This window comes from Ischnura elegans, chromosome 6 (genome assembly GCF_921293095.1).
Source record: "Ischnura elegans chromosome 6, ioIscEleg1.1, whole genome shotgun sequence".
NCBI classification, from domain to species: domain Eukaryota; kingdom Metazoa; phylum Arthropoda; class Insecta; order Odonata; family Coenagrionidae; genus Ischnura; species Ischnura elegans.
In genome coordinates this window covers 38,304,451-38,328,975 of record NC_060251.1, presented here as the reverse complement: position 1 = coordinate 38,328,975, position 24,525 = coordinate 38,304,451, and the positions used below count along the sequence as shown (strand labels likewise).

At 37.6% G+C, this 24,525-nt stretch overlaps 1 protein-coding gene across 1 annotated transcript; it reads left to right on the top strand.

The window, feature by feature from the left end:
• Window positions 1-308: 308 nt before the first annotated feature.
• On the top strand, window positions 309-24,179 carry LOC124160281 (phospholipase B1, membrane-associated-like). Its single transcript, XM_046536108.1, has 7 exons — window positions 309-497; window positions 13,183-13,441; window positions 17,623-17,849; window positions 18,905-19,064; window positions 20,945-21,102; window positions 22,341-22,524; window positions 22,873-24,179. Exons 1-7 carry the CDS (start codon window positions 309-311, stop codon window positions 23,031-23,033), a joined length of 1,338 nt encoding a protein of 445 aa, XP_046392064.1. The 3' UTR covers window positions 23,034-24,179.
• Window positions 24,180-24,525: the final 346 nt, after the last annotated feature.

Genomic DNA, 24,525 nt, shown 5'->3' with positions numbered 1-24,525 from the left:
ACGAGTTCCTTACCTGATCACCAGTTTTGGAAATGTAATGGGCGCTTGGAAATCATAGTGGGCTCTTGTGGTGAGTGCGTAAAATGCGCTACCTTTGAACGTGAAGAGACTTCGAACGAACGATCGTAATGGACAACCGGAATTAAAACCTACCAGACCGGCTTAAGACGACGACGCACGAATCGAGATAATTATAAGATAACACGCCAAATTTTGCCTGGCTTTTCTCATTTTATCCATATCTGTAGCGCTTAAAAACTTTTAACCCTCAGTTTCAACGCCTGTTCAGCCAAAGAAGTACCTGGAAGATGGCAGGCTCTACGATCCGCTTTTCCCCATTAGGAAAAAGCAATATCGCGGTAGCTGTTGTTGCGGTTCTCCTTGTCTTGGTGGGTAAAATCGGCACCACAACTGCGCAGCCATCTTGGGAAATCAACGAGCAACGGGCAAATCAAGTCTTGAATCAGATAATACTTGATGACCCAACGGTAATAAAGGTGAGTTCATTGCTGTTGAATAAAATATTGACCATACGTTGAATAAGCGAAGTTCGACATTGATGTGAGGGAACTATTCTGGGTGCAATCCGGTTTTGGAAGTTAAAGGCAATTGGTAATAGCTAAAGAAGTCCAAAATTTTAAAAAATCATTACAGAATTCTTCTTGAGGAAAATGTCATACTTCAGGAGGTGGTGGGGGAAACAATTTTAACCATTTTTTATCCATATACATGGGGTCGCAACTCCTTAGTTTCTTTGCGAAGGCAACGCGAACATTTTTTTGCATGCACTGCACAGTTGCCATGAAAACGATTTTTCTGGAATACTAAATTTCGAAATTTTATTTAACACTCTGGATGTTTTAAGACATCAAATAATTAAGGTTGGAAGAAAATGCGCTATAAATATTGTCTAAAACAGATAATCTCTAAACGGTTGAGATTGCGCAACCGTACTGTTGATATTCGCTCAAAGCTCTCGTTTAATTAAGCTCAAAGGTTATTTTTTATGCAATTATAATCGCACATTTTCGTCCATCCTTAATTATTAAATGTCCTTAAAAATCCAGAGCATTGAATAAAATATCTAAAAGGGTGGATGCCCAAGAAAAACCGTTTTCGTGGTAACTGCAAAGTACGACGGTCGTCCAATAAGTCCTTCTCTGAAAATCTCTAATAAATTGCTCTCTTGACATCAAAAATTATTGTTGACTAGAAAGTAGCACTCGCGACTAGTCAGCTGTTAAAGTTTCAGCTATATCCATGCGATATTTTTATTTTTGTTGCATGTGTAGAGAAAACTTTCATTTGCTTATAAAAAATGGATAAAATTGAGTTTTGTGTGATGATCAAACACTTGATTTTGAAAGGTTTAACGCCGAAAAATATGAAAGTTAACTTGAGTTACGGTTATGTAAGATCTGCTCCTGTATTTGAAACGATTTACAACTGGAAAAATGAGTAAAAACGTGGCCGTACATCCAATAAAATTTACATTGTTCCGGACGCTCTGTGGAAGTGCCTACTGTCTACCCCCCATAATGAAAGACAAAACCCACGATATGGTTTTAAATGCTAGACGAATCAAAGTGCGCGATATAGGTAATGCCACAGGCATATCGCAATGCGCAATTGCTTTAATTTTGCACTAAAATTTGGGTGTGAAAAAATTATCGGCAAGATTGCTGCCGCGTTTTCTCACATTAGAGAATAAACGTAATCGTGTGGTCAACTCAAAGGCTGTTTTGGCACTTCTACTTCGCAATCCTGAGGATTTTCAGCACAATTCATAACTTTAGATGAAATATGGATTAATCAATACACTAAAGAGACAAAATAAAAGGAGAAACAATGGCATTTTGAAGATGGACGAGCTTTAAAGAGGGCGAAGATGTTTAAATGGGCCGGTCAAGCCATGGCAACGATATTTTGGAATGCATTCGGAATTATCTACACTGATTAATTGGAAAAGGGAAAAACGATAACAGGATAGTATTGTGCACCGTTGTTGGACCAGATTCTCGCCGAAATCAAGAATAGTGCCCTCATTTAAAGCAAAAATTCCTTCCTTCAACTTGTTCAGAGTTACTAGCTAAAATTGCTGAATTTAATTTCCAATTATTACGAAATTCACCTTATCAACCAGATTTGGGCTCCGGTGACTTTTTATGCTTTCACAACTTGAAGAAATGGCTTTGCGGACAAAGTTTTACGTCTAAGAAGGTCAACGCCCAAACCAATAACTTTTTTGAGGAGATACAGAAATTCTACTTTTTGGACTGTTTAAAATGCTTGGAAAAATGCTTAAAAAATATTATATGGCTGAAGGAAGACTATGAGGAAGAATATAAAATAATTGACCCAATATAATTTTTTTCACACCTTTTCCTAGAGACTTATTGAACCACCCACGCACATCCAAAAAAAATGTTTGCGTTTTCATTGCTCAAGTTTATGGATAAAAATGCTTAAAATTATCTACCCAATCACCTTCTTAAGCATTGCAGATTCCTCTTGAAACACCCTGCATAACGGTGGGAAAAACTCAGGCAGTATTATCAAAATAAAATATTGCTGCTTTAAAAACTGACCATCAGCCACACTTGGGTTGCAGAATAAATCACCACTTAAGGTTTCATAGACAGCAACGAATTCTGCTCAAATGGCAACCGCCCATTCTAAACTTATAATTAGATATACGTGAAAGTCGCACTTTCATTTTTATTTTATCGCACTTTCAATAACAGTTTATCGCATTTTGTAGCGTCTATTTTTTATTTTCATAATGAGGTAGATGACGTTGAAATGTAGTGAAACACAGTTAAATGAGAAAATGCAGAATATTTTAAATAATTATGTTGTAGAACAATAATAAATTAAGGAATAAGACATATAGTGGCGGAAGTGTAGCTTGCCCGCGCCCACTTGTAGTCCGCGGCCACGTAGAGTCCCAACCAACTAGCAGCTGGCCAGTCGCCCACATGCTTTAAGCGGCGAGTGTCGGTGGAACATTTAAACTGGCACAAAATGTACGAATTTTGCCGTCGAAAAGCCAAATTTGCGTAAAAATATCCAGTCATGGTAACTATGTCGCATTTATTTGCGCACATCGCATCTATATCGCATTTGCGATTTTCACGCATCTCTACTTATAATATAAAACAGCAAAATACCCACGTTTTGATAGTAATTTTTCACGATCTGCTTGCAACCATTAGACTAACAATAAGGCCATGATGATGACTTCAACTATGACGTTGTATTCCAGGTGACTCTTTTGAAGGGCACTTTCGTGTAGCTAAGAAAACTAACTTCCTTAAACTGACTGAAGCCTCTACATAAGACTCATACCATTAAATTAGGGGAATGTATTTTAAAAGGCTGGTCTAAATATTTTATGACGAGCGTGCTGCGCCCGCTCCCAGCGGGCTTCCCCCGCTCTTTTCAATGCAGGTCCACAGAGGGATAGTCGCGCTTCTAATTTTAAAATGCAGAAAAAAAGGCAGGGTCTTTAGGGTGTTGCTTATTTTTTATTTTTTCTCGGATTTTTGATTTCTACCTCTTAAAATATGCTATGGGGTGCAGAATGGATATTCTAAAAATTTCAGCTCAATTGTTTAACATTTAGAGGTCGCTCAAAGAGCATAAATGCAATAACATTAAATTTTCACAATTTTTTGAAGTAACATCATTTTCATCGGTAACGCACGATTTTGCAGCCCTCTTGGGCCAAAATTCGCTCCATTTTAACGTCCGCTCAACAATTTTCCAGGAATACAATACTCTACCGCTAGCTACAGCTGCGCGTCACACCCCTGACGGCGCGCTGGTCACTCGCGGCCCGCATTCACGGTCAACTGATCACGGCATTACGCCCCCCTCGCGCGTACTCTAAAGAGAGTCGGTGTAAGAAAGGAGGAGCTACCTAAAAACCTGTATGGTTTTGCATTGTTATAAATTCTGGAGACTTTTTCGTTGAGATGAATTCGCAGAATAGATGGAACCATTAAGAATGATGTTTAGAGACAACTGTGTATGTTTTCTTACCCAAGTTTGCGTGTTTCACATTTTCTTTAACCTCATCGCAGTCGGATTTTGAAAGGCGTAGAGTAAATTTTCGAAGTCGAAACGCTATTGATAAATACAATGTTGTTTATCGAGCGCAAGTCTAGTGAAGTATTCCTCATCGGCGTCCCTATAACAGATATCGCTGCTTGTATCGTGAAAAATAAGCTGACTTTGATTCGCGAAATGCTGCAGTTGTTCTATCACCAACACTTAACCCTGAAACAAGGATTGTATGCAAATACGAGACAAACGATGATGTTCGTGGTCCCATTCCAGAGTATTATGTCGAGAATTCAAATAATTCAAGAAATACGGGAAATATATTAAATAGAGGTACAGTGTGCAGTAAGCTGTTAAAATTCAAGATTTATTTTTGACGGCGATCTACGAAACAGCTAAAGAAAGACATGGAATTGAATGAAAAATTGGATCAGTTCTTTGATATTGCCGCGGTAAATGCTCTGGAAGTTATTCAAAACGATATGGATAAAGTGCTCTTGAAAATACAGAGGCGACCGGGACACCTACTTCAAAAGATCCTAAGCTTATAGAGAGAGAGCTTTCAAAATATTTTTCTTTCTGAAAAACTTCCATACATTTATTAGTTTTGAGTTTCTGCTTGCACCAACAAAACTAATCGCCCAAATCATAGACATATATATTATGCGCATAATATGAAATGCATTGTAAACTAGCTGGTTGGGGTGAACTTAGTTTACCGGGACAACTATAAAGCGCCTTTGGCTTGCCAAGTAATGAGATCCTTAACGAAGCACTTAATAGAGAGAGAGGCGGCAGAGAAGTCGGCGCGACGAGTAGAGAGGAAGAGAAGATATGACGAGTATCGCAGCAAGTCTGAATTAAATAGTACACAGAAAACCAAGTAGGCCTTGTAAAACTAAATCGCTATCGATTCCCTTTTCATGTTATTACATTGTTGCTAATGATACGATATTCTTTTAAGAAATGATGATATTTTAATCTTAAGTAGTGAGGATGTTTCTGAAACGAATTCTATTGATGATAAGCCAACGGAGTTGTCAAGTAAAAGATAGATTGGTAGGAAAATCCTCATTACACCCCAAATTGCACTGATCTTTGATGCCTTGTGCATTAGCGCGAGATGAGCAGCAATGATTCTTGCTGCTACTATGTTGTAGTAACAGGGGTTACTGTCTACTAAAGGAAATATTTACTGATTCGTTGAATCAGGTAATTAAATATTATTTTGCATATTACGTCATTAGGTGGTTCTATAAATCTCATGGCTGATTGATGAAATAAAAACAACATGAAAGATTCCATAACTCACCGGAATTGCTAGTGGCCGGGCCACTGCTGAGATTGTTCACGACTGCGTTGAATAATGGAGATTAGTGAACATAAAAAAGCATTTTCAATTGATTCAACAAGCGTAAATAGAGGTAACCAACTGTTGTCACATCTAAGGTTCTCAGTCTTATCATTTTTTTTGGGGGATTTTAAACCTGAGAATTTCCTTTTTTCCATATGTTAGGTTCGAAGAACAGTGATGTAGTTAATTTAAAGGATAAACTACAGCAAACACTCCGTATGAAAAACGCCAACATAGTATACGACTCCTCCTTTCTTCCGCCGACTTTCGCTAGGGAAGGCGCGAGGGGCGTAAGGCGGTCGCTGTCCGTGAATGCGGCTCGCGAGCGACCAGCTCGCCGTCAGGGGTGTGACGCGCAGCTGTAGCTAGCGGTAGAGTATTGTATTCCTGGAAAACTGTTGAGCGGACGTTAAAATGGAGCGAATTTTGGTCCAAGAGGACTGCAAAATCGTGCGTTACCCATGAAAATGATGTTACATCAAAAAATTGTGAAAATTTAATGTTATTGCATTTATGCTCTTTGAGCGACCTCTAAATGTTAAACAATTGAGCTTAAAATTTTAGAATATCCATTCTACACCCCATAGCATATTTTAAGAGGTATAAATCAAAAATCCGAGAAAAAATAAGCAACACCCTAAGGGTCTTATGTACATACAAATTTAATTGGAATGTTCACGTACAAATTGAGGTCAGAGGACCTCTTTAAACACAACATTGGAATTAATTACACTATCCTGTGTTAAACGCACGTGATGACTCATACTTTCGTATCAATAGGAGACTTGAATGTGGAATCAGCCGCATTTTGATAAAAGTTATTTAAAGAATGCGAGATATTGTTGCAAATGAACAAATGTATCAGTTTGTGCGCCGTAAAGTCAGGAATTTTTACAGATTTTTTATTATTTAAAAACCAATTTTAGGAAACAATACCAATATTTAGGAAGTAAGATATGCCGTCGCATGTTCTCTGATAAATTCTGTGCATTTTAGTACCTCATTTGTAGAGTTTGGTTTCGTATAAGTTGAGAAAAAGGTATCTATACATAAGAAATAATACAGAAGATGGTCGGATGTAGCGCTGGCTACAAAAAAGGAAAGAGAATTCGAAACTCAGGATTTATTAGAATCAACATAATGGCTGACGAGTGATGGATCTATGGGGGCTATTTTTGTTCGGACCCCACCACTTCTGGTGGGTTAACCCCCACTTAGCCCCCCCCCCTTGTCCCTATCCTGGATCCGTCACTGTGGCTGACCACACCAATTTGTCAGTGTCACTGTCAGTGGCGTAGCCAGGAATTTCGTTCGGGGGAGGGGTCCAAAACCAAGAGAGAAAAGGTTTTAAAAACAGGGTACTAAGTAATGGGTTTTAAACTAATTTTAACACTTTTTATAATCGAAAAAACTTCATTTGTTAAAGAAATATTTTGTAAATTCATGAGTTTTCAAAATTTTGTTTTCTTTTATGAAGGAAAATAACTGAATTTTTATATTTCGGGGGGGTCCGAATCCCCGAATACCCCTTCTGGCTAAGCCACTGGTGTCGCTGTCGCTATAGATTAATTTGGGTGTATGATGTGAGTGGTATATCACCTAGCTGTAGTTAATATTTTATCAAATAATGCTGAGGTAATTCAGTTACATCACTTTAAGAGGTCATCTGTGATAAATATAATTAAATCCATGCTTTGATAATGACGTGTTAACTTCAAGAAATTTTGGAGTCCAATGAACTCTTTGATAACCGATCTCCTCCCCAACCCATTTCCTCCAATAACTTACCGGAAAGATAAGCGACATAATCAACCAAACAATAGTTTATAGGTTGATTTCGGCAAGTCCTAAACCCAATTTCTGACGAATATAACAGGACGAGTGAACAGATTTTCAATTAATTTTAATAGCAACGCTTGCGTTTTAAAGGGTATCATTTACTGCTCTTTAAGTAATTTACTCACAGTTTTCTAAACTTTGCCGTGGCCTAATTAATAAATCCATCAGATAATATTTTTTTGCAAATTACGTATGCAGAGCTAAGGCTTTTGGGACAATTTTATAATTTTAACAGCGATACTAGCGATTAAAAAGGGAACACCAGCAATAAGAGATAAATTAAGTATAGCAGGGTTAAAAAAATGAGTGATCGTAAAAAATGGGGCAAAATATATTCGTATGTTGAGCAATTGAGCCTGTTTACAAAATTTATTTCCTCAAACTCTTAACTGTTACGGGCCATAAAAAGTAAACACCACTTCAAAAATGCAAGTGGTTACTCATTTTCAAACTCATTATGTCTTAAAAAGAGGGACTGATATTGGTCCATATTGACTATTTTGGTGCTATTCATACTCTCAGTTGCAATTTTCTTACAAGTGATTGCCAATCTTAAAATCCTAATAAGAAGTAATGGAAAATCAAACAGATAAGCTCAGGGAATTGCGAATAATTCCAACACTTCATGTAGCCAATTAACAATACTTCTGCCAAAATTTATCCTTCCTTCTTCGACAGGGAGTATACTCTTTTAAGTAGGTATTTACTTTCGAAAGTTCCAAAGCAACTACCTAGTTCTACATATGGTTATACCCATTCCTGTTTTAATCAAAGGTTATATTTGAAGAATAACGAAAATGTAATGGATATTAAAACGAGGGGAAAATATTTTCCAAAGTGCACTACGGTAACACTTTTTCATACATAGCATTAATATAATCTAGATGTGAGCCGTCACAAAAAATATTTGCCGTGTCCTTCATACCTTGTCTCATCCTATACTGCTTCATTGCCGTACACCGTGATAAATCATACGACGCTCATACAACAGGGATCCAAAACCAGAAATTAAATTATTATAAAAGTTTTAGAAAATATTTTTTCAGCTACAAATAAATTAATATTTTTACTCTCACACTGGTAGGAGTTTCATGAATTCCAAAAAAAATTGATTGCATACCCCATTACGAACGAGGGAAGACTAATTTCTTTCTGCGATTTGGATGAAGGCCACAAGATTGTAAAACAATTCACGAAAAAACACTGCCGTCACAGGGTACTATCGGTTCCCAAATAATCTTTGCAGGAAGTTGATATTTCGAGGTGAGATAAGGGGAATTAGAGGTATACTGTCTTCGTGAAAGTCCTAATGTCCTCATGGAATCCCGCGCGTTTTTTATTTTATTTTATTTTTTTTTTAGAGGTATAGCCTTATTAAAGGCTCTTTTCTCATGCATTGTGTTGGCATAGCGGATACTTCAGTATCAAGCTGAAATTACCCGAATTTTCTTTACTACAATTTTTGAGATTTTCATGAAACGTATCCACTAATATTTATTATAACCTTTATTTAAGATAAAAATTTGTTCTCAGGTGGCAAACGATTACTTGATAATGATATTAATAAAAAAACTACCTTATCAACTTCATTTAAACACCAACAGATCACCACTACAGTGAAATAAATGTGAACATACATACCTGCAAACATTCCACTTACTTTATAAAAAGTAAATAATCTCGGAAATAAATATTTTTTTCATTGCGAATGAGAACTAAGATCAGATTAGCCCCATACAAACTCAACGACTGAGTAGTAATGGAAATGTGTTGAAATGGGTATTGGCAAAGTGAGGGAAGTCCTAATGGGCAATTCCATGTGTGACGGAATTACCTTTAGAGAAAATTATGCAATTTTTGAGAAAAAGTTGACATTTTCATGGAAATGCCCTAATATCTACCAATGCTTTGGAGGTACAGGTATACTCTCCATTACAGTTTTACAATAGAGATTACTATAAGGCCACCCGGCGTTGTTCGGCCAGGATAGTGTGCATAAAAAAATGGGGAATCTGAAACATGGAAGTCATGGTCACGCAGCAGGATTTTTAGGCACGCTGAAGAGCAACAATGAAAAAAAAATATTTCAGTTTAACGCCCAAAGGATCGGCTAATACCCCGCTCCACAACATTGATCGCTACGTGTGCCCGTTCTTGTGTAGACCAAAAACGTCGAGTGAACTCATTCTCTAGCAAAAATGTTTGCACCGAGAGAATTGATAGGTAAGAGTAGCATCCTTTGAATGCCTCGTTCACATTACGGTTGTCCGAACGATCGTCCCAACGATAGTTGGCCGAGCTATCCGTGTGAATGCATGTCCTGACAATAGTTCACGTAGTTCCGAACGTTGCCACTTTACGAAATGGCAACTGCCTCCCTCATTTCAGAGATAAGTCATCACGAGATAATCAGTAATCGAGATAAACCACTTTCAATAACCCAATGCATGTTAGAGGTACAATTCGGAATACGTCCCAATATATTTCGCACACAGCTACTATTTACCTCGCCCATTTCTCCGAATTTAATCATCGAATAGTCATGAATTTTAGCCTTTTAAAAGTTATGAAATGCGATTCGTCTTCCCATTGTCCCTTCCGATTTAATGATGTACTTAAGAACATTCACTTGAGGCATTTCGTAGGCAAAACGATGCAAAGCAAGTAGTGATACGGTTTGAGGCACTTTTTTTGCACTTCCAATCGTACCAACTTCTTTACAAAAGTTCCAAGAGCGGACTCAGTGTAAAGGCAGTTAATATAATGATATTCGAGCTACACGAAATGAACTTCATTTATCCCATCTCCAACCACTCAAACATGCTTTTCCTTCGGCATCGATAAAACTTTGGAAACTTTTTTAATACTAATATCTATTAAATAATTATTTATTTTTTAAAGGCATATCTTCAAGATTAGAAGATTGCCACGAAGAGTAGCGTGACCACAATATTTTGCGAGGAAAATACTCAACTCTAAACCTAACCCTGTAAACACAAACAGCTACTGACGCGCAGCACCGTAGCGCAGCAGGCGATGCACTCGCGCCGTTGACGCGCGTCATCAGCCTTCAAATTTCCGTTTTCAGCATGCCATGAACGGTGTTCTGCACGCAACTGTAGCGTTGCAAACAAAGGTTGCAAAACAACTGCGACAGCGTTACGGAGTAGCATCACGAGCGCTGCCGCAGCAGCGCCGTCCAGTTGCTGCGGCAGCGCTGCACGAACCGCCTTGCAACGCTGTAGAAATGCATTAGCGACGCTGTTCCAGCTATGTTGCATCGCTCGTATTGAGCTTTAATCCCGTACCGATTCAAACTAATATTTGCTTATTGCTGCCCTGTGGACGCAAAATCGAGTTATAAGGACGCAGTTAAATCAAGACCCTAAACTTTATTTGGGTATTCTTTCACAGCTTTACGTGTGATGGGTTAATCCATACCATCATATCACCCAAAAAATAGCGATAGTAAAAGTTTCTATCTCGTAAACCCCCTGAAATCTACCACTACGCGTTTCACTTATGCATCAAAAAAAGCATACAATCAAGGATGACACGTAATAAACCTTCACTTTCTATAAGAACCGGAAGTAAACTTCCGGTAATATAAATGCTACGACTCTCGGAGAGTCTGAACGGGTAAGCCGACTGGTTGCGTCTCTAAATCACTACAGGTGTTGAGCTACCACTGCTAGTATGGTACGATGATACCGTAAACACGGGCTACTTGAGCCCAAAATTTGGAACCTTTAACATTATTTTCAAAAATGGGCACAACATATTGTGTTCTTTGGCTTACTCATTCCATATGTTTAAAGTATAGTTAATTATGAATACCTTAATATACAAAATATTTTGTTTGTGACATATTAAATACTTTTATTTTCTAAATTTTATTTGGGCTCAAGTTATCCTTTAGATTGGGTTACTTACTCAATTGACCCCAGACCATAATTCCCATAGGAACAACCATTTGAGGGTAGTTTGGGTTCAAATAGAGCAATAGTTATTAAAATAAATAATATATAATCATTCCTTAAGCTTCAAAACGTAAATTTAAATATAAATTTTAATTAAAAACATTTTTTAAATATTTATTCCTAAATTGCACTTGACACATTAGATTGAGCAACACTGTAAATACATTAAACAAACAAAAGTAGATTTGCGTATAGCAATGTTTAGAATCCAGTGAAATAAAATAAACTTCTTTTTATTGATTTCGGGGGTTCAATTTTCATGACCACATCTTCCAATTTGTTCGACAAGACACCTTGTTTTAGGGTAACTTCCAAGCATAGATCGTGGGCTCCATGCAGTCGACTCTCACATATTCTGCTCCTATAGCAAGAATGATTATTGCATATTCTTTCTCCTTCCATATTTCACCATAATCATATTGCCTATTTCTAGGTCATCTTTCATTTCAGATTCCGGTGTTAATGATGATTTGGCTTTGAGAGAACACATAGGCACTTGTCCTATATGCTCCTTATCACTATTTTAGAGGCTGATTTCGCCGTCGCCTCCCGATCTTAAACTGAATACATCATCTTCTTCTGATGTAGAGTCTTCCAATGTTTTTGTTACTTTGTCGAATGTTGGTCTTGGTTTTTTTATGGCGCACTACCTTTTTCCTGATGGGTGCTGTTTCCCACAGAGGCACTGGTAGAGAAGAAGTCAGGCACTCGTACACTTTATCCAGGTGATACTTGGAGTTATTTTCTTCTACGTAGTGTGAGGTGTAACAAACTCACCTCTCTTCTTTCTAATTCATTGAAGAAATATATTCTCAATCATAGACAAGTCTGCATTTCCTTTGGATTTTTATTGATTTGGCAAATGGCTTATGATCTGCTTTTTGTTTACAGGCACTACTCCAGCTTTCTCTAAGCCTGCCTATAGGTTATTTTCCCATACAAGAATTGACGATGTTGACTTAATGCTCTCCGACGATTCCTTTTTTTCCCCAGTTGTCGAATTTCAATAGGATTCCATCCAGCAGCCATTAAATTTCGTTTCGTCCGCTTGCCTCTCAAAATAATTCTTCATTAGGGAGAACCTTATGCTCCTTTTTGCACACACACGCAAAATGTATCACATAGTTTCAAATGTTCATTTTAAAATGTTTGAGTTTTGTACTTCCCAGTAATAAAACCCTACTTTTGGCATACTCGCATTTTCCCTAAGTTTTAGTACTTCCTACGGTACCGCTATATCCATTTAGTCACACACATAATAGAAGAGAAGTGCGTCAGCATTGTTTGTACTCCTTTATAACCACTCCAGTGGCCCCTTCATAGACCGTAGGCTACTTTCCTGCGTTCTCGGCTCTAAAAATATTTCATCACTTCTCTAAAAGCTGATAACATCGATTTGTTTAACGCCGACGAGGCACCAAATAAGAGACAACTCGTCTCACTACGCATCCTTTTTTACCTTCTACCATCTTCCGATTTATATTATCAAAGATGAACGCCCTCCTAGCAGCACACGCGGGATGAATTTTGCTGTATTCGAGGCGTGGGAGGGGAAGAAGCGAGCGGGGGGGGGGGGGGGGGGGGGATCCACCTGCCGTTCTTGAATCCGCGACGCTGCGTGGGCGTTGGAATATTTTCTTCGCGAACGCGGACTAAAATTAGGCATTTTGTGGCTAAACGGTGGCAGATACGTCAAAATGCACGGAAGTTTTGCCCTAACAGAGCAGTAACTCGGCAAAATTTATAGGGAATGACCATAAAATATTACATTTTTAGAATTTTGACCTTCCCTTTTCAGGCCTTATTTTTGATCGGTCCCACAACTTTTTTTCATTGGGCCAGATGGATTTGAAAAAAATCGATTTTCCGATCCGCCCTAGTGTACATGTGATCTAAATGAATAAGCACCAGTCTCTTGTCAAAATTTTTGTCTTACATTCACAGGTTTTCATACAAGGATCAAAGACATCAGATGAGTATGGTGACCTATTCCAGGACAAGATCAAAAAGCCATTCCCATGTCGTTTCAGCCACAAAAATCCAAAGCGATCAAAACACCCCCCACAGAGTGTAAACAGATTAAGGCCTGGAGATATTAAAGTTGTTGGAGGAATAGGAGATTCAATAACATCTGGTGTAGGAGCAACATGCTTATCTGTTGCAACTGCTAAGAGAGAAGACAGAGGCTACTCATTTACAGCAGGTAAGACATGAAGTGTACACAGATATTTAAAGCATGATGGCTTGATATCCACTGATTTCACATTCATATCCTAAGCAGTAATCAATATCCCAACAACATCCAGGCAACATTGTTGGTGTAAACATATGACATCCGTGCAGTATCCACGTCAATTCAATTAACACTGTACGAATACATGTCAAATTACCCACTAAACAACATTGCAGCATTGCCCAACAATGGACATCAAGGTCCATATTACAATATCTCTTAGATTTATCTTCACAACACCTAATGAGTAGATAATGGGTATGCTTATAATGGTTTTTGGTAATCCCCAGACATACAAACAAAACACTTATGCTATTCAATTCAATACAGAACATATGCTACTTCTAGATTATGTTTGCAATAAAAAATTTTTTTACATCACTGCCTATTTTACAACTTGGATATCTATGTAATGTTATCTTTACAAATCGTCATAGATATTACAAATAGGATAACTATGTAAGTTGTCAAAATATCGATCATATAATAACCACTTGTTTTTGATATATCAACCTTATTTACATATGCAATGGACATAGGCGGATCCAGGGGGGGGGGCACGTGCCCCCCCCAGACCCTCAAAAATATGCAAGATTTTTAATCCGGTCCCATTATCATTGCGTTCGTTTTGTAGTACTGTGTATCCTTGTGCCCCCCCTGAACAAAATCCTGGATCCGCCCCTGGCAATGGATATTGTCTGCTACTTGGGATACTATTCATAGCATGTATAATTCAACCACATTTAAAAACTTCAGAATTCTAGGGTTGCTTTCAAGAATCAAGCATGGATACCACTAAAAAGATATGCAAAACAGTTGAAAAGAAAGTGGAATATGATGATGTGCTGATGATATCATTGAGATTCACTGATTACCAATTCAGCCCATCTTATCATCTGTGGAGATAGCTTGATACAATATTGTAGCCCAGAAAATATTTCAGGATGATTAACTTTGAAATGGGGCATGTAGGGTGGCAATGAAACCCAGTAAATCCTCCTCCCAACCCCCACTGGCAATGGCCTTGACAAAATTGTATTAAATCCATAGATATTTTATGTAGCTAATCTATACAAAAGGGAAGAATGCTCATTTTATGCAGTACATGGAAATCAATCCATAAAATTTATTTATAACTGGGAGAGCATTAAACATTTTCAAATAAAAAGATGCATGACTACTTCAGTATAAGTGTGTGAAACGGGGCAAATCATGGTATGGTATGGTATTTGGAGGCAACAAACAGCTGAGGTCATTTTTGCCATGTGGGAAGGGTAGGTAATGAAGGTCGGATAGAAACCTGGCACTGGCATGAGCCTGCTCTTAAAGAAAGGTGCCAAGAGGATCATGGCTTAACTTTATCTTAACTTAATCCAATTAATGGAGTGTTGTGCTTGAAATGTCCTCCACGCAACATTCAATCAGGGATCAGGCAGTCTCTGAAAATTCTCTGCTACTTTGGGGATTTGAGTTTGAGCCCACAGGGTGGAAAGCCAACGCTCTAGCCACCACACCAACCTGATCCCCGGGGTTTTCATTTTCGGTAGACATTGATATTGGAGTTGAGGGGAAGGTGCGGTTTAACGTAAACAAAAACCACCTCAATTAAAAACAACAGTATATTTTCGTGGAGTAATGTTACACATAACACAGTAATGTCACAGTAAAAGCCGGTTGGCGTGGCCACAATTGCGTGCGCTCAGTAGCGTGGTTAACATCGGACTCCGTGTGTCACGGCGGCGCCCAGTCAACGGCGTGGGTCGATCAACGCGACCTCTGGCGGCAGCGTCGGTAGACTCTCCCGACAATTGCCGGTCGCTCGGTGCACCAACGGCTGGCGCACGGATTTGAATTTGTGCCGCCACAGAGTATAATGAAAATAGACAATTTTAGTGAAAAGCATATAAGTTAATTTAGGTCTAGTTGAAAGAATAAACAAGGATAAGGGTAAGTAATCAGATACAAATTTCTATGGACTAATGTCTAAGGCATTAAGGATTTCTTGGTTTCAAGTGAGGCAACAAGTTTGACAAATCTTTTCCCCTTTCTTTCTAGTCACAATCGACAAGGAATAAAGAGGACAGCCCTCTTGATTAATTTTCATACCCACATGAATCCTTACAAGAGAATATTTAAGGTTACATATTAATGAATGGTACTTACATTAGGTAGAAGCTTCTGCAGTAAATTGAGCAAGGACACATGATGGTTTAGGAAAAGAATATTTGATTGATAGTTTCCCGGATAAAGAATGAGAAGTTCATTAAGCCTGGTGCCCCACAGCCAAAATAGGCAAATCCAGAAAAGCCAGATCATGTTCTGAAGTTTCACCACAGCAGATTTTTAATGGCATCTGTTACTTCTCAAATCCATTTTTGAATAAATCTAAAATCCATGCTAGCTGAGCTGTTCTTGGTTCCCAAGTAGATGTGCACTCTGAAGAGGGAATAAATTGCAGTTATGCCATAAATTGCTTGCAAATCATTGTTATTCAATGCCTAAACCAAAAGATATATTTTATAAATGTATACAATTAAATCAATAGGAACAGATTATTAAGACAGACACAACTCTAGTCTGCACAGAACATCAACAATGAAATTTTACAAGGGTTCCAATATATAGCTAAGCACCATAGCCCATATAACAGACAGAATCCAATCCCCTACTTAGCAGGGATTCGAACCTGGATCTCCCAATTGCTGGTCAGGTGTGATAGCCAGTTACACCACCAAGCTATTTCCTCAGAGCGAACTTCGGAATGGGTGTGAATCCCAGTAAAGTCAAATATTTTTTCATGGTGAACTTCACCCTTTGGTGTACATAACTTTTGCACCTGTGCGCTTGACTGTCACCACAAAGTCGCTTGTTTCTTACAGTTCCTTGATATGATTAAGCATTAATCTTAAATGGAAGGTCATAATCCTCCACCCAGGAAGGGCCTCCCCGACATGAAGAAAATTTTAGTTCTCAAGTTGTCTGCCACCTGCATCTCAGAGCTACCGTAGCACATACTTCCTATTCATCTTATCATACTATCTTAATTTATATTTTTTTCATTTAGGCATTTATTTAAACATGAAATATTATGGGGAGACCTTAGCGGGCATCCATTTACTATGTGAGGCATTTAGGGGGGGAGTGGGGGCTTTACCCAATCTCACATGGGGGAGAGGAGGGGTCCTGGCAAGTATCACATAATTCTTTTTTCCTCAAGAAACAGTGTAAAATATGATTCTAGACTGCGATCTTAGTACTGTTATATACTAATTTCAACTGATGTTAAATAAAAATAATTATACCATAAAAAAAATAATTCCAATGCAATGAAGCATAGCTGCATAGGTTAACATGTTCACAATGAAAATGCGCATTTTGAGCTTGACCCCCCCCCCCCTTTAATCTCGTGTGAGATTAAAGGGAGGGGGTCAAGCCAAATCTCACAATATCTCACTAAGGGGAGAGAAGTAATGCAGAAATCGCCAATATCACCTCATGGGATTAAAGGATGCCATCTTATTTACCTTGTACTCAGTGGCAAAGCCAGGTGGGGGAGTCCAGACCCCCCCAAAATATAAAAACAATTAGTGATAGTTTTCCGGGTTTACACCGCGTTGATTCATGTTTTTGCGGACGACAGTTTCGGGCGCCTTCCAGCTCCCCTCTTCTGGTTTTTTTGGAAATTCCAGGTGTAAACCCGGAAAACTATCACCAATCAACTCACCGCGGAAGCCTCCGTAATAATTATAAAAACAATTATTTTTCCTGCATAAAAGAAAACAAAATATTGAAAAATTGTGAATTTTCAAAATATTTCTTAAACAAATGAAGTTTTTTCGATAGTGAAAAGTGTTAAAATTAAAGCAAAACCCTCTACATACTGAATACCCAGCTTTTCGAAAAATTTCACCCCTGCTATTGGTCACCCCCAAACAAAATTCCTGGCTACGTCACTGCTTGTACTGATCCCGCACCTCCCCTGCCTCCTCCCACAAGATGTAATCTATGCATGCTACTGCCACCACCACACAAACTATATGGTCATAAAAATTAATAAGTACTTGTGCACTTAGATCTAAGCACATGAAAAAATGAATTCCCTTCTAGGCTACATCATTTCATTCTGTGATCAAGTTTTATCTCAATTTCAGGTGGGCTTGAAACATGGAGAACTGTTACAACAGTGGCAAACCTTTTAAAGATTTTTAATCGCAAACTACGAGGATATTCAACCGGTACTGGAAACTTTAAGTCCAAACAAGCAGGCCTGAATGTTGCCATTAAATTTGCTCTTGATGACGATCTGGATTTGCAAGCAAAGTTTTTGGTATCAAAAATGAAGAAAGACAGGAAAATAAACTTTGAAAATGATTGGAAGGTAATGAAACCTATAAAATGCTTTTCATACATGAATCAGAGTACCCAAGGAAGATAAATATTCCCTCAGAACTGAGCGTATTGGGTATTAATCCTCAACATAAAAATATGGAATTTTGTGGACAAATATTGCTCTAACAGGGTAATACAAAATGAACTGCATAAGGTATCTATGGATAAAATAGTAGATATCTATCTGTCTGAAATGCGTTCTCATATGGGTCCACAGATTTCAACCAAAGTTGGTACATATATACACCTCATGCTCCTTAAGCCAGTAGTGCCACTTCTCATTGCATCCAATGCATTTTCTCATACTGTTTGTTACTTCACGTCATATAATTTCTATGGTTGGACATCCTGCAGGACAGGCACACCTCTTACAACGCTAAAAAGGAAAAGCTGACTCAAAGGATTCCAGACTTAACAATTAATCAATCCCCTTGATGCAAAATTTTTTGCTGTGGTATGCATTCACATGACAATTTTTCTCTACTCACGCTTGGACAAACATAATGATCAGCAGAGTGGGGTATAAGCTGATCTCGTATGTGGTATACAGAAATCATTTTTTCATTGTTTGCGCTGTTACAAATGTACACCTTCATTCTACCCACTTTGTTCATTTATATAATAATCCTGCCATGTGACCAAGAATTCCAAGTTTCCCACTTCTCTGGATATAATCCTTCCCGAGCAACATCGGGTGGCCTGCTAGTAATCTATCAATGATTGATGATAAAAATTATTTCACTCAGGATCACTTTCATTTCATGATCATATTTTGTAATTAAAATCCCTGCAATCCAAGTAGGATATAAGATACAATGACGTACTGGTCAATATTTTCAATGATTGTGATTCTCACTCCTCTAATAAACTACGAATATGTTATCTCGGCCCCCATAAACACACATATTGATTAGTTACAGTTCTTTTCTACCAGCTACCTGATAACTCAAGTTCAACATTCCTCATTTCTCCATCAATACATTGAATTCTTTTTTAATAGAAACCTAGATGGAAAATTTTCAAAGATTTCACTTTCTGTTACAGTTGGTGTTCATCATGATTGGCCACAATGATGTATGTGCCTATCAGTGTTCTGATCCTACAGGACAATCTAGAGATACGCACAAAGCAAATATTAAAGCTGCCGTTGATTACCTAGTTCAAAATATGCCTCGAGTATTTATAGCTATTATTTCCATGATAGGTAAGTTCCTAAATTTATGACATGAGTATAATAATAATTAATAATAATAAAATAATTTTTATTGTTCCTAGAGATCACATATGTACCGGTGACATTGGAAGTCGTCAAAATAAAAAGTAATATTTACAAATAAATGACGTGATACAATATTTACAATTTTACAGTTTAAAGGAAAAGTTGTGGCTGATGGGCAAAGATTACTCAGAGCCCAACATAAAATCCTTCAGGCTATAGTAGTTGTTTTCCATTAAATATTTCTTCAAAGCATTCTTGAATGGTGTAGGTGGAAGACATTTGATATCCTACGGCAATTTATTGTATATTTTTGATAGGGAGAATAAGGGTCCTTTTTGGCAGAAAGTGTTAGGGTAGTCTTTGAGGTGAACGTCATTGGTGGTTCTGGTTGCGTGATTATGAAGAGAAATATTTTTTTTGGAAAGTATTCAGGGTTATTTTTAACAAAAGAGGCACAGTTAAGTATTTACAGTGATGGGAATGTTAGAATTTTCAGATCATTATAAAGAGGTAAGCCAGGTGATCGCTAGGAAACTCTGGCCATGGCTTTCACTGCACGATTCTGCATAGAGAAGACTTTGTGGCAGCAGCTAGCATTACCCCAAAAGATGATGCCATAAGTTAGGTGAGGATATATTTTGGCATAAAATACCATCTTCAGAGTATCAATGGTAGTTACTTCAGCCAGCTTTCTTATAATAAATATGCCAGTAGATACTTAGTTTATTCATTATATATGTAGTCAACATGTGATGACCAGTCAAGGTTGTCAGTGAGGATAACACCTAATAATTTTGTTGAATGTGCCTGAGAAATCACATGAGGACCAACATTTAAGATCATATTTGAGGTACATTGAGACCGGTTGCCATGGAGCTGAAGAAAAATGTTTTGTCAATGTTGACTTGCAGGGCATTATCATCATTGACAAAACAGTTTTTCTTCAGTTCCATGGCAACCAGTCTTAATGTACCTCAAATATGATCTTAAATGTTGGTCCTCATGTGATTTCTCAGACACATTCAACAAAATTATTAGGTGTTATTATCCTCCCATAGATAATTGTTAATACAGTAGAATCACACTTTTCCATGCAGCCACTTTGGCTATAGGAAAAAAGGGTTACTTTTTCGTTTGAACTAGTTTCTCTGCAAAGTCATCTCCATGTCGCAGTGGGGATGACTGAATCTACTAGGGTAGCCACCATCTGTATCAAAGATAACATGATAACAGCATTTCTCATCCTACGCTCTTCTTTTTTAAAGTGAATTTGTCTTAAGAGGACGGGGGCTGTTCTAGGAACATGGCATATATTTCAGAGAACAGGGAAACAAGAGGAGAATGGCTGAAGTCACTTGAAATGGCTGAGGATGGGTCGAGTTTAAGGGTGGCCAGGTAGAGCCTGGCCTCCCCAACTTAAATGGTAATTTATCTAAATAAAGTCAGAAAACTGTACATTAACATAAATTGAAAACAAAAATGCTGTTTACAGAGGTTAATTTAAACAAACAGGGAGCCCTCCACTCAGGACGATGATAAATAGGTATGCTGTTAAAGGAGACGTAATTGAAATCAAGTTAACTACTCAATGCTGGTATTCTGACTGTAAAATTTGTTAGTTTCAGAACAGGGGGGTGCTACAGATTTTCATGCTGGAGGGCACACCGGGATACGTCCCTGTGTCCAACAAGCCCATCACGGGCCTGCTTCTGGATTCTAATGAAAAAATGACATTCTTTTTATCTAATGGGAAATAGGCAAGCAAGGGTGAAACAAGTTAAAAAGGTTTTGAAACCACTTCAAACTGTCGAACAGTGTCAGATGGAATTGATACATGTATTTCATGAGCAATAAACTACTTTCAGATACAACATTACTGGCTAGACAACCGAACACAGAAGCCTGCAAAATTATCACAAGGAAGATCGTTTGCCCATGCTTAGAAAAAACAGGAAATTTGCCACAAGATCTAGTGGACATGAGTGCAGTCGTTAGAGACTATCAGCAAGCAGAGATAGAAGTGGTAAGTGTTTTCTTTCATGCATTCATCTGAGGAAATTGAAAGTTAACTAATTTCAGATGAACAAAAAACTATTATAACGATTGATTGGGAATAATAACACTCCTACTACTAATTATTAAAAATAATCTACCTGCATAATTCTATAATTTCCTCAACTTCTGGATGCCAACAAATTCAGCATAAAACGCATCTTAAATAATGCATTGGTAAACACATTATTGGCGATGATTAAATCCAGTGAGGCATCATGATGGCACTTTGAATAAGATACTCAAACAAGTAAAAAATGAAATTCAATGACCGAGCTGAATATTCTAATTAGTGGTATGAACGTCGCATCCTAACTTCTATTCCTAACCCCTCCTCACCATACACCTCTCTCCAATTCCCCCTTTTCCCTTGTCCAACACACTCCTTTCCTCCCCATTCTTAGCTAGGTTGAGAAAGAAGACAGTTCTTCGAAAGCTCCCGAGCTTCATTTCCAGTGTGTGTTTCTTTTTTTATGTCTCTATGTTTATTGATATTGACTTGAACTATTTATATTACGTGCTACGTGCATTTTATATTTTCCAAAACATTGTGTGTGTGTGTGTATATAAAATCTTAAGGAAAGCGCACTAAGCGATAATGTATGTATATGGCCGATCGAGGAGATCGGACAAAAATTGACAGTTAAAAAACACAGAAACACATAAAAAAGGGACACTCACAAAAACTAGCAGACGTTTCAACGGGTTGACCCGCTATCTTCGGTGCCGAGGGTGAATTGCTGCAGGGGAAATTCCTCCAGTAGTCCTCCTTGGTGAAGTAGTGGGGGTGGAAGAAGGGGAAGGGGAAGAGGGGGGAAAGGGTTGGGGGGGTAGGGTTTGCTCTGGTGGTTAATGGGCAATATTTAGCCCGGGCGTTTCAAATGCCTTTTCGACCCAGATAATATGATTCCTTGCCATAAAGGGGGAAGAATTTGAGAATATTTCCCCTTCAAATTTTTTTACAAATTTAATTTTTTTTCTCCATACAAAGGATTAGTTACCTCAGTAACTCCAATTCATGACTGAGAACAAAGGCTAGGAAATTTGGACATTAATGGGTAGCTTTCACTCTAATACTCTAGCACTTATATATTAAAATTTGGATGGTATATTAAATTAAGGTTGATTTAATATATGATCCATCCATATCCATCACATCCAGAGAGCACGAAATGAATTTTCTTTAAAAATTATCATTGCAACACACAGACGGAGCTTGATGAGTACCAGAATAACAATACTTTCACCGTGGAGTGGATGCCATTTGCGCAAGCATTTAATGGACCAACGAATATAGGAGACCCTGAAAACCCAAAAATAGTAGAATTATTTACAAATTCTTCAATTACTGCTCCTGATTGTACCCATCTAAACCAACGGGGAATGGGCCTTGGTGAGTAACTGGTTTAATAATATAGCATATATATTATGAAGGAACACAAAATTTCTAGAACATTTTTATAAATTGGAACCACATGAGTCATTCCATCGTAATGAGATTTTCTGATACTTCCCTTAATGGTCAAATTGTGAACAAATTATGAACTTATGTATAAATATGTTCCTTGCATTAGCACAGTGTTACATATTACAATAGTAATTGGCTAGTTAACCCAACGTATTTTCTGAGCAAACCTTTCAAAGTTAAAAACACACCCAACTCCCACCAATATAGCTTTATACATATTATGTATGCATAAAATGAATTAATTACATTTTTTTCTAATTTTCACTATTTCAGCTGGAAGATTGCTGTGGAATAACTTACTGGAACCAGTTGGCAAGAAATCTGCCTCCCTCAATATGCACCCCAAGTTTAAATGCCCTACTATTTATAGGCCATTCTTATTTACTAAAAAAAATTCTAACGTAACTAATTACTTAACTAATCTCTTCGGATAATAAAGTATAACAATATATTCTGGAACAGGTCATAACCATTCATACTTACCTCATTTATGATGAATGAGAATAGATGTTTTATTTCACTTTGGTATGCACTAAATATGTTCTGAGTTTGTAATTTTGATAACAAATCTCTCACCAACAGTGACAACAGTCACTTGCAAGGGGTGATCTGGAAAAACAGAGGATAGCTAGTGATACTTTCTTGATATTGATGAAGATACTTTCATTGATGGAAATGTTATCAATATTATATAAATGTATTAATAAGCATTTATACATCAACATACTTTTATCGTCTGTAAAATATATAAAGAAATACTCATGGGTCAAGGAGACCCAAGGAAAGGAACCATGGACCCCTACCTTGATTGAGTGAAGTTCATTCCGTTCAGGCCTCATCCAGGATGAGCTCAACCATTGACTATCCAACCCAGCCTTCAAGTTGTTGCTATGGTTACATGTGCACAAACATTTTGCTTGTTAAATGAAATTACAAAACAGAAAATATTTGGCACGGCAATTGCATCAACGATTTATGGGCGATTCTCATAGCTGCATTTAGGATTCTGGGTTCCTATGAGCTTATAAATGTATTTACTTGAAGTGAAAGATTAAGACGGGAGTGTCCTGATGAATATATATATTTAATATATTTGAAGTACATTTTTTTCCTGTTATTTTTCAGCAATTACACTTGACACAATTTTTACCGGATTGTTTCGGTGTAATGGTACCCATTGTTACCAATCATAGACACTACACAACAAGTAGATATTTCCTGAATCGCAATAATGGAAAATGTACTCCATATAATGATATGTGGTTAGTATACACTATACAATGGTATGCATATTTGTTCTTCTGTTGGTCATGCAGAACAGAATCATCAATGAAACAAAAATCCATAAAATAAATTTTAGCTCCAAGCAAGAGCAAACATGTAGGCTACTACAGCTGACTGTACCAGGACAATGAGGTGAATTGAATTCATCAAGGGCATGTAGACAAAATTTGTGTGCCTTGATATTATCAAGCATTACCCTTACCAAAAAAACTGTTGAAAGTTTCAACAGTTAATTGGGACCACTGTTGAATCCAACAGTAGCTGTAGAAATTCCAACAGTAAATGTTAAAATCGAACAGTAACTGTAGAAGATTCAACAGTAACTGTTGAAACTCAACAGTAACTGTAGAAATTCCAACAGTAACTGTAGAAATTCCAACAGTAACTGATAAAACCCAACAGTAACTGTTGAAGTCCAACAGTAATTGTTGAAATCCAACAGTAACTGTAGAAAATGCAACAATAACTGTTAAAATCCAACAGTAACTGTTAAAATCCAACAGTAACTGTTAAAATCCAACAGTTTTTTCGCTGAGGGTACCCCTACACACAGGGTCGGCCCTAGCAGGTGCGGGGCTAGGGGCGAACCTTCAGTGCGGGGCCCTTCACTTAAAATTTTAAACTCTATAACCCATCTACAAA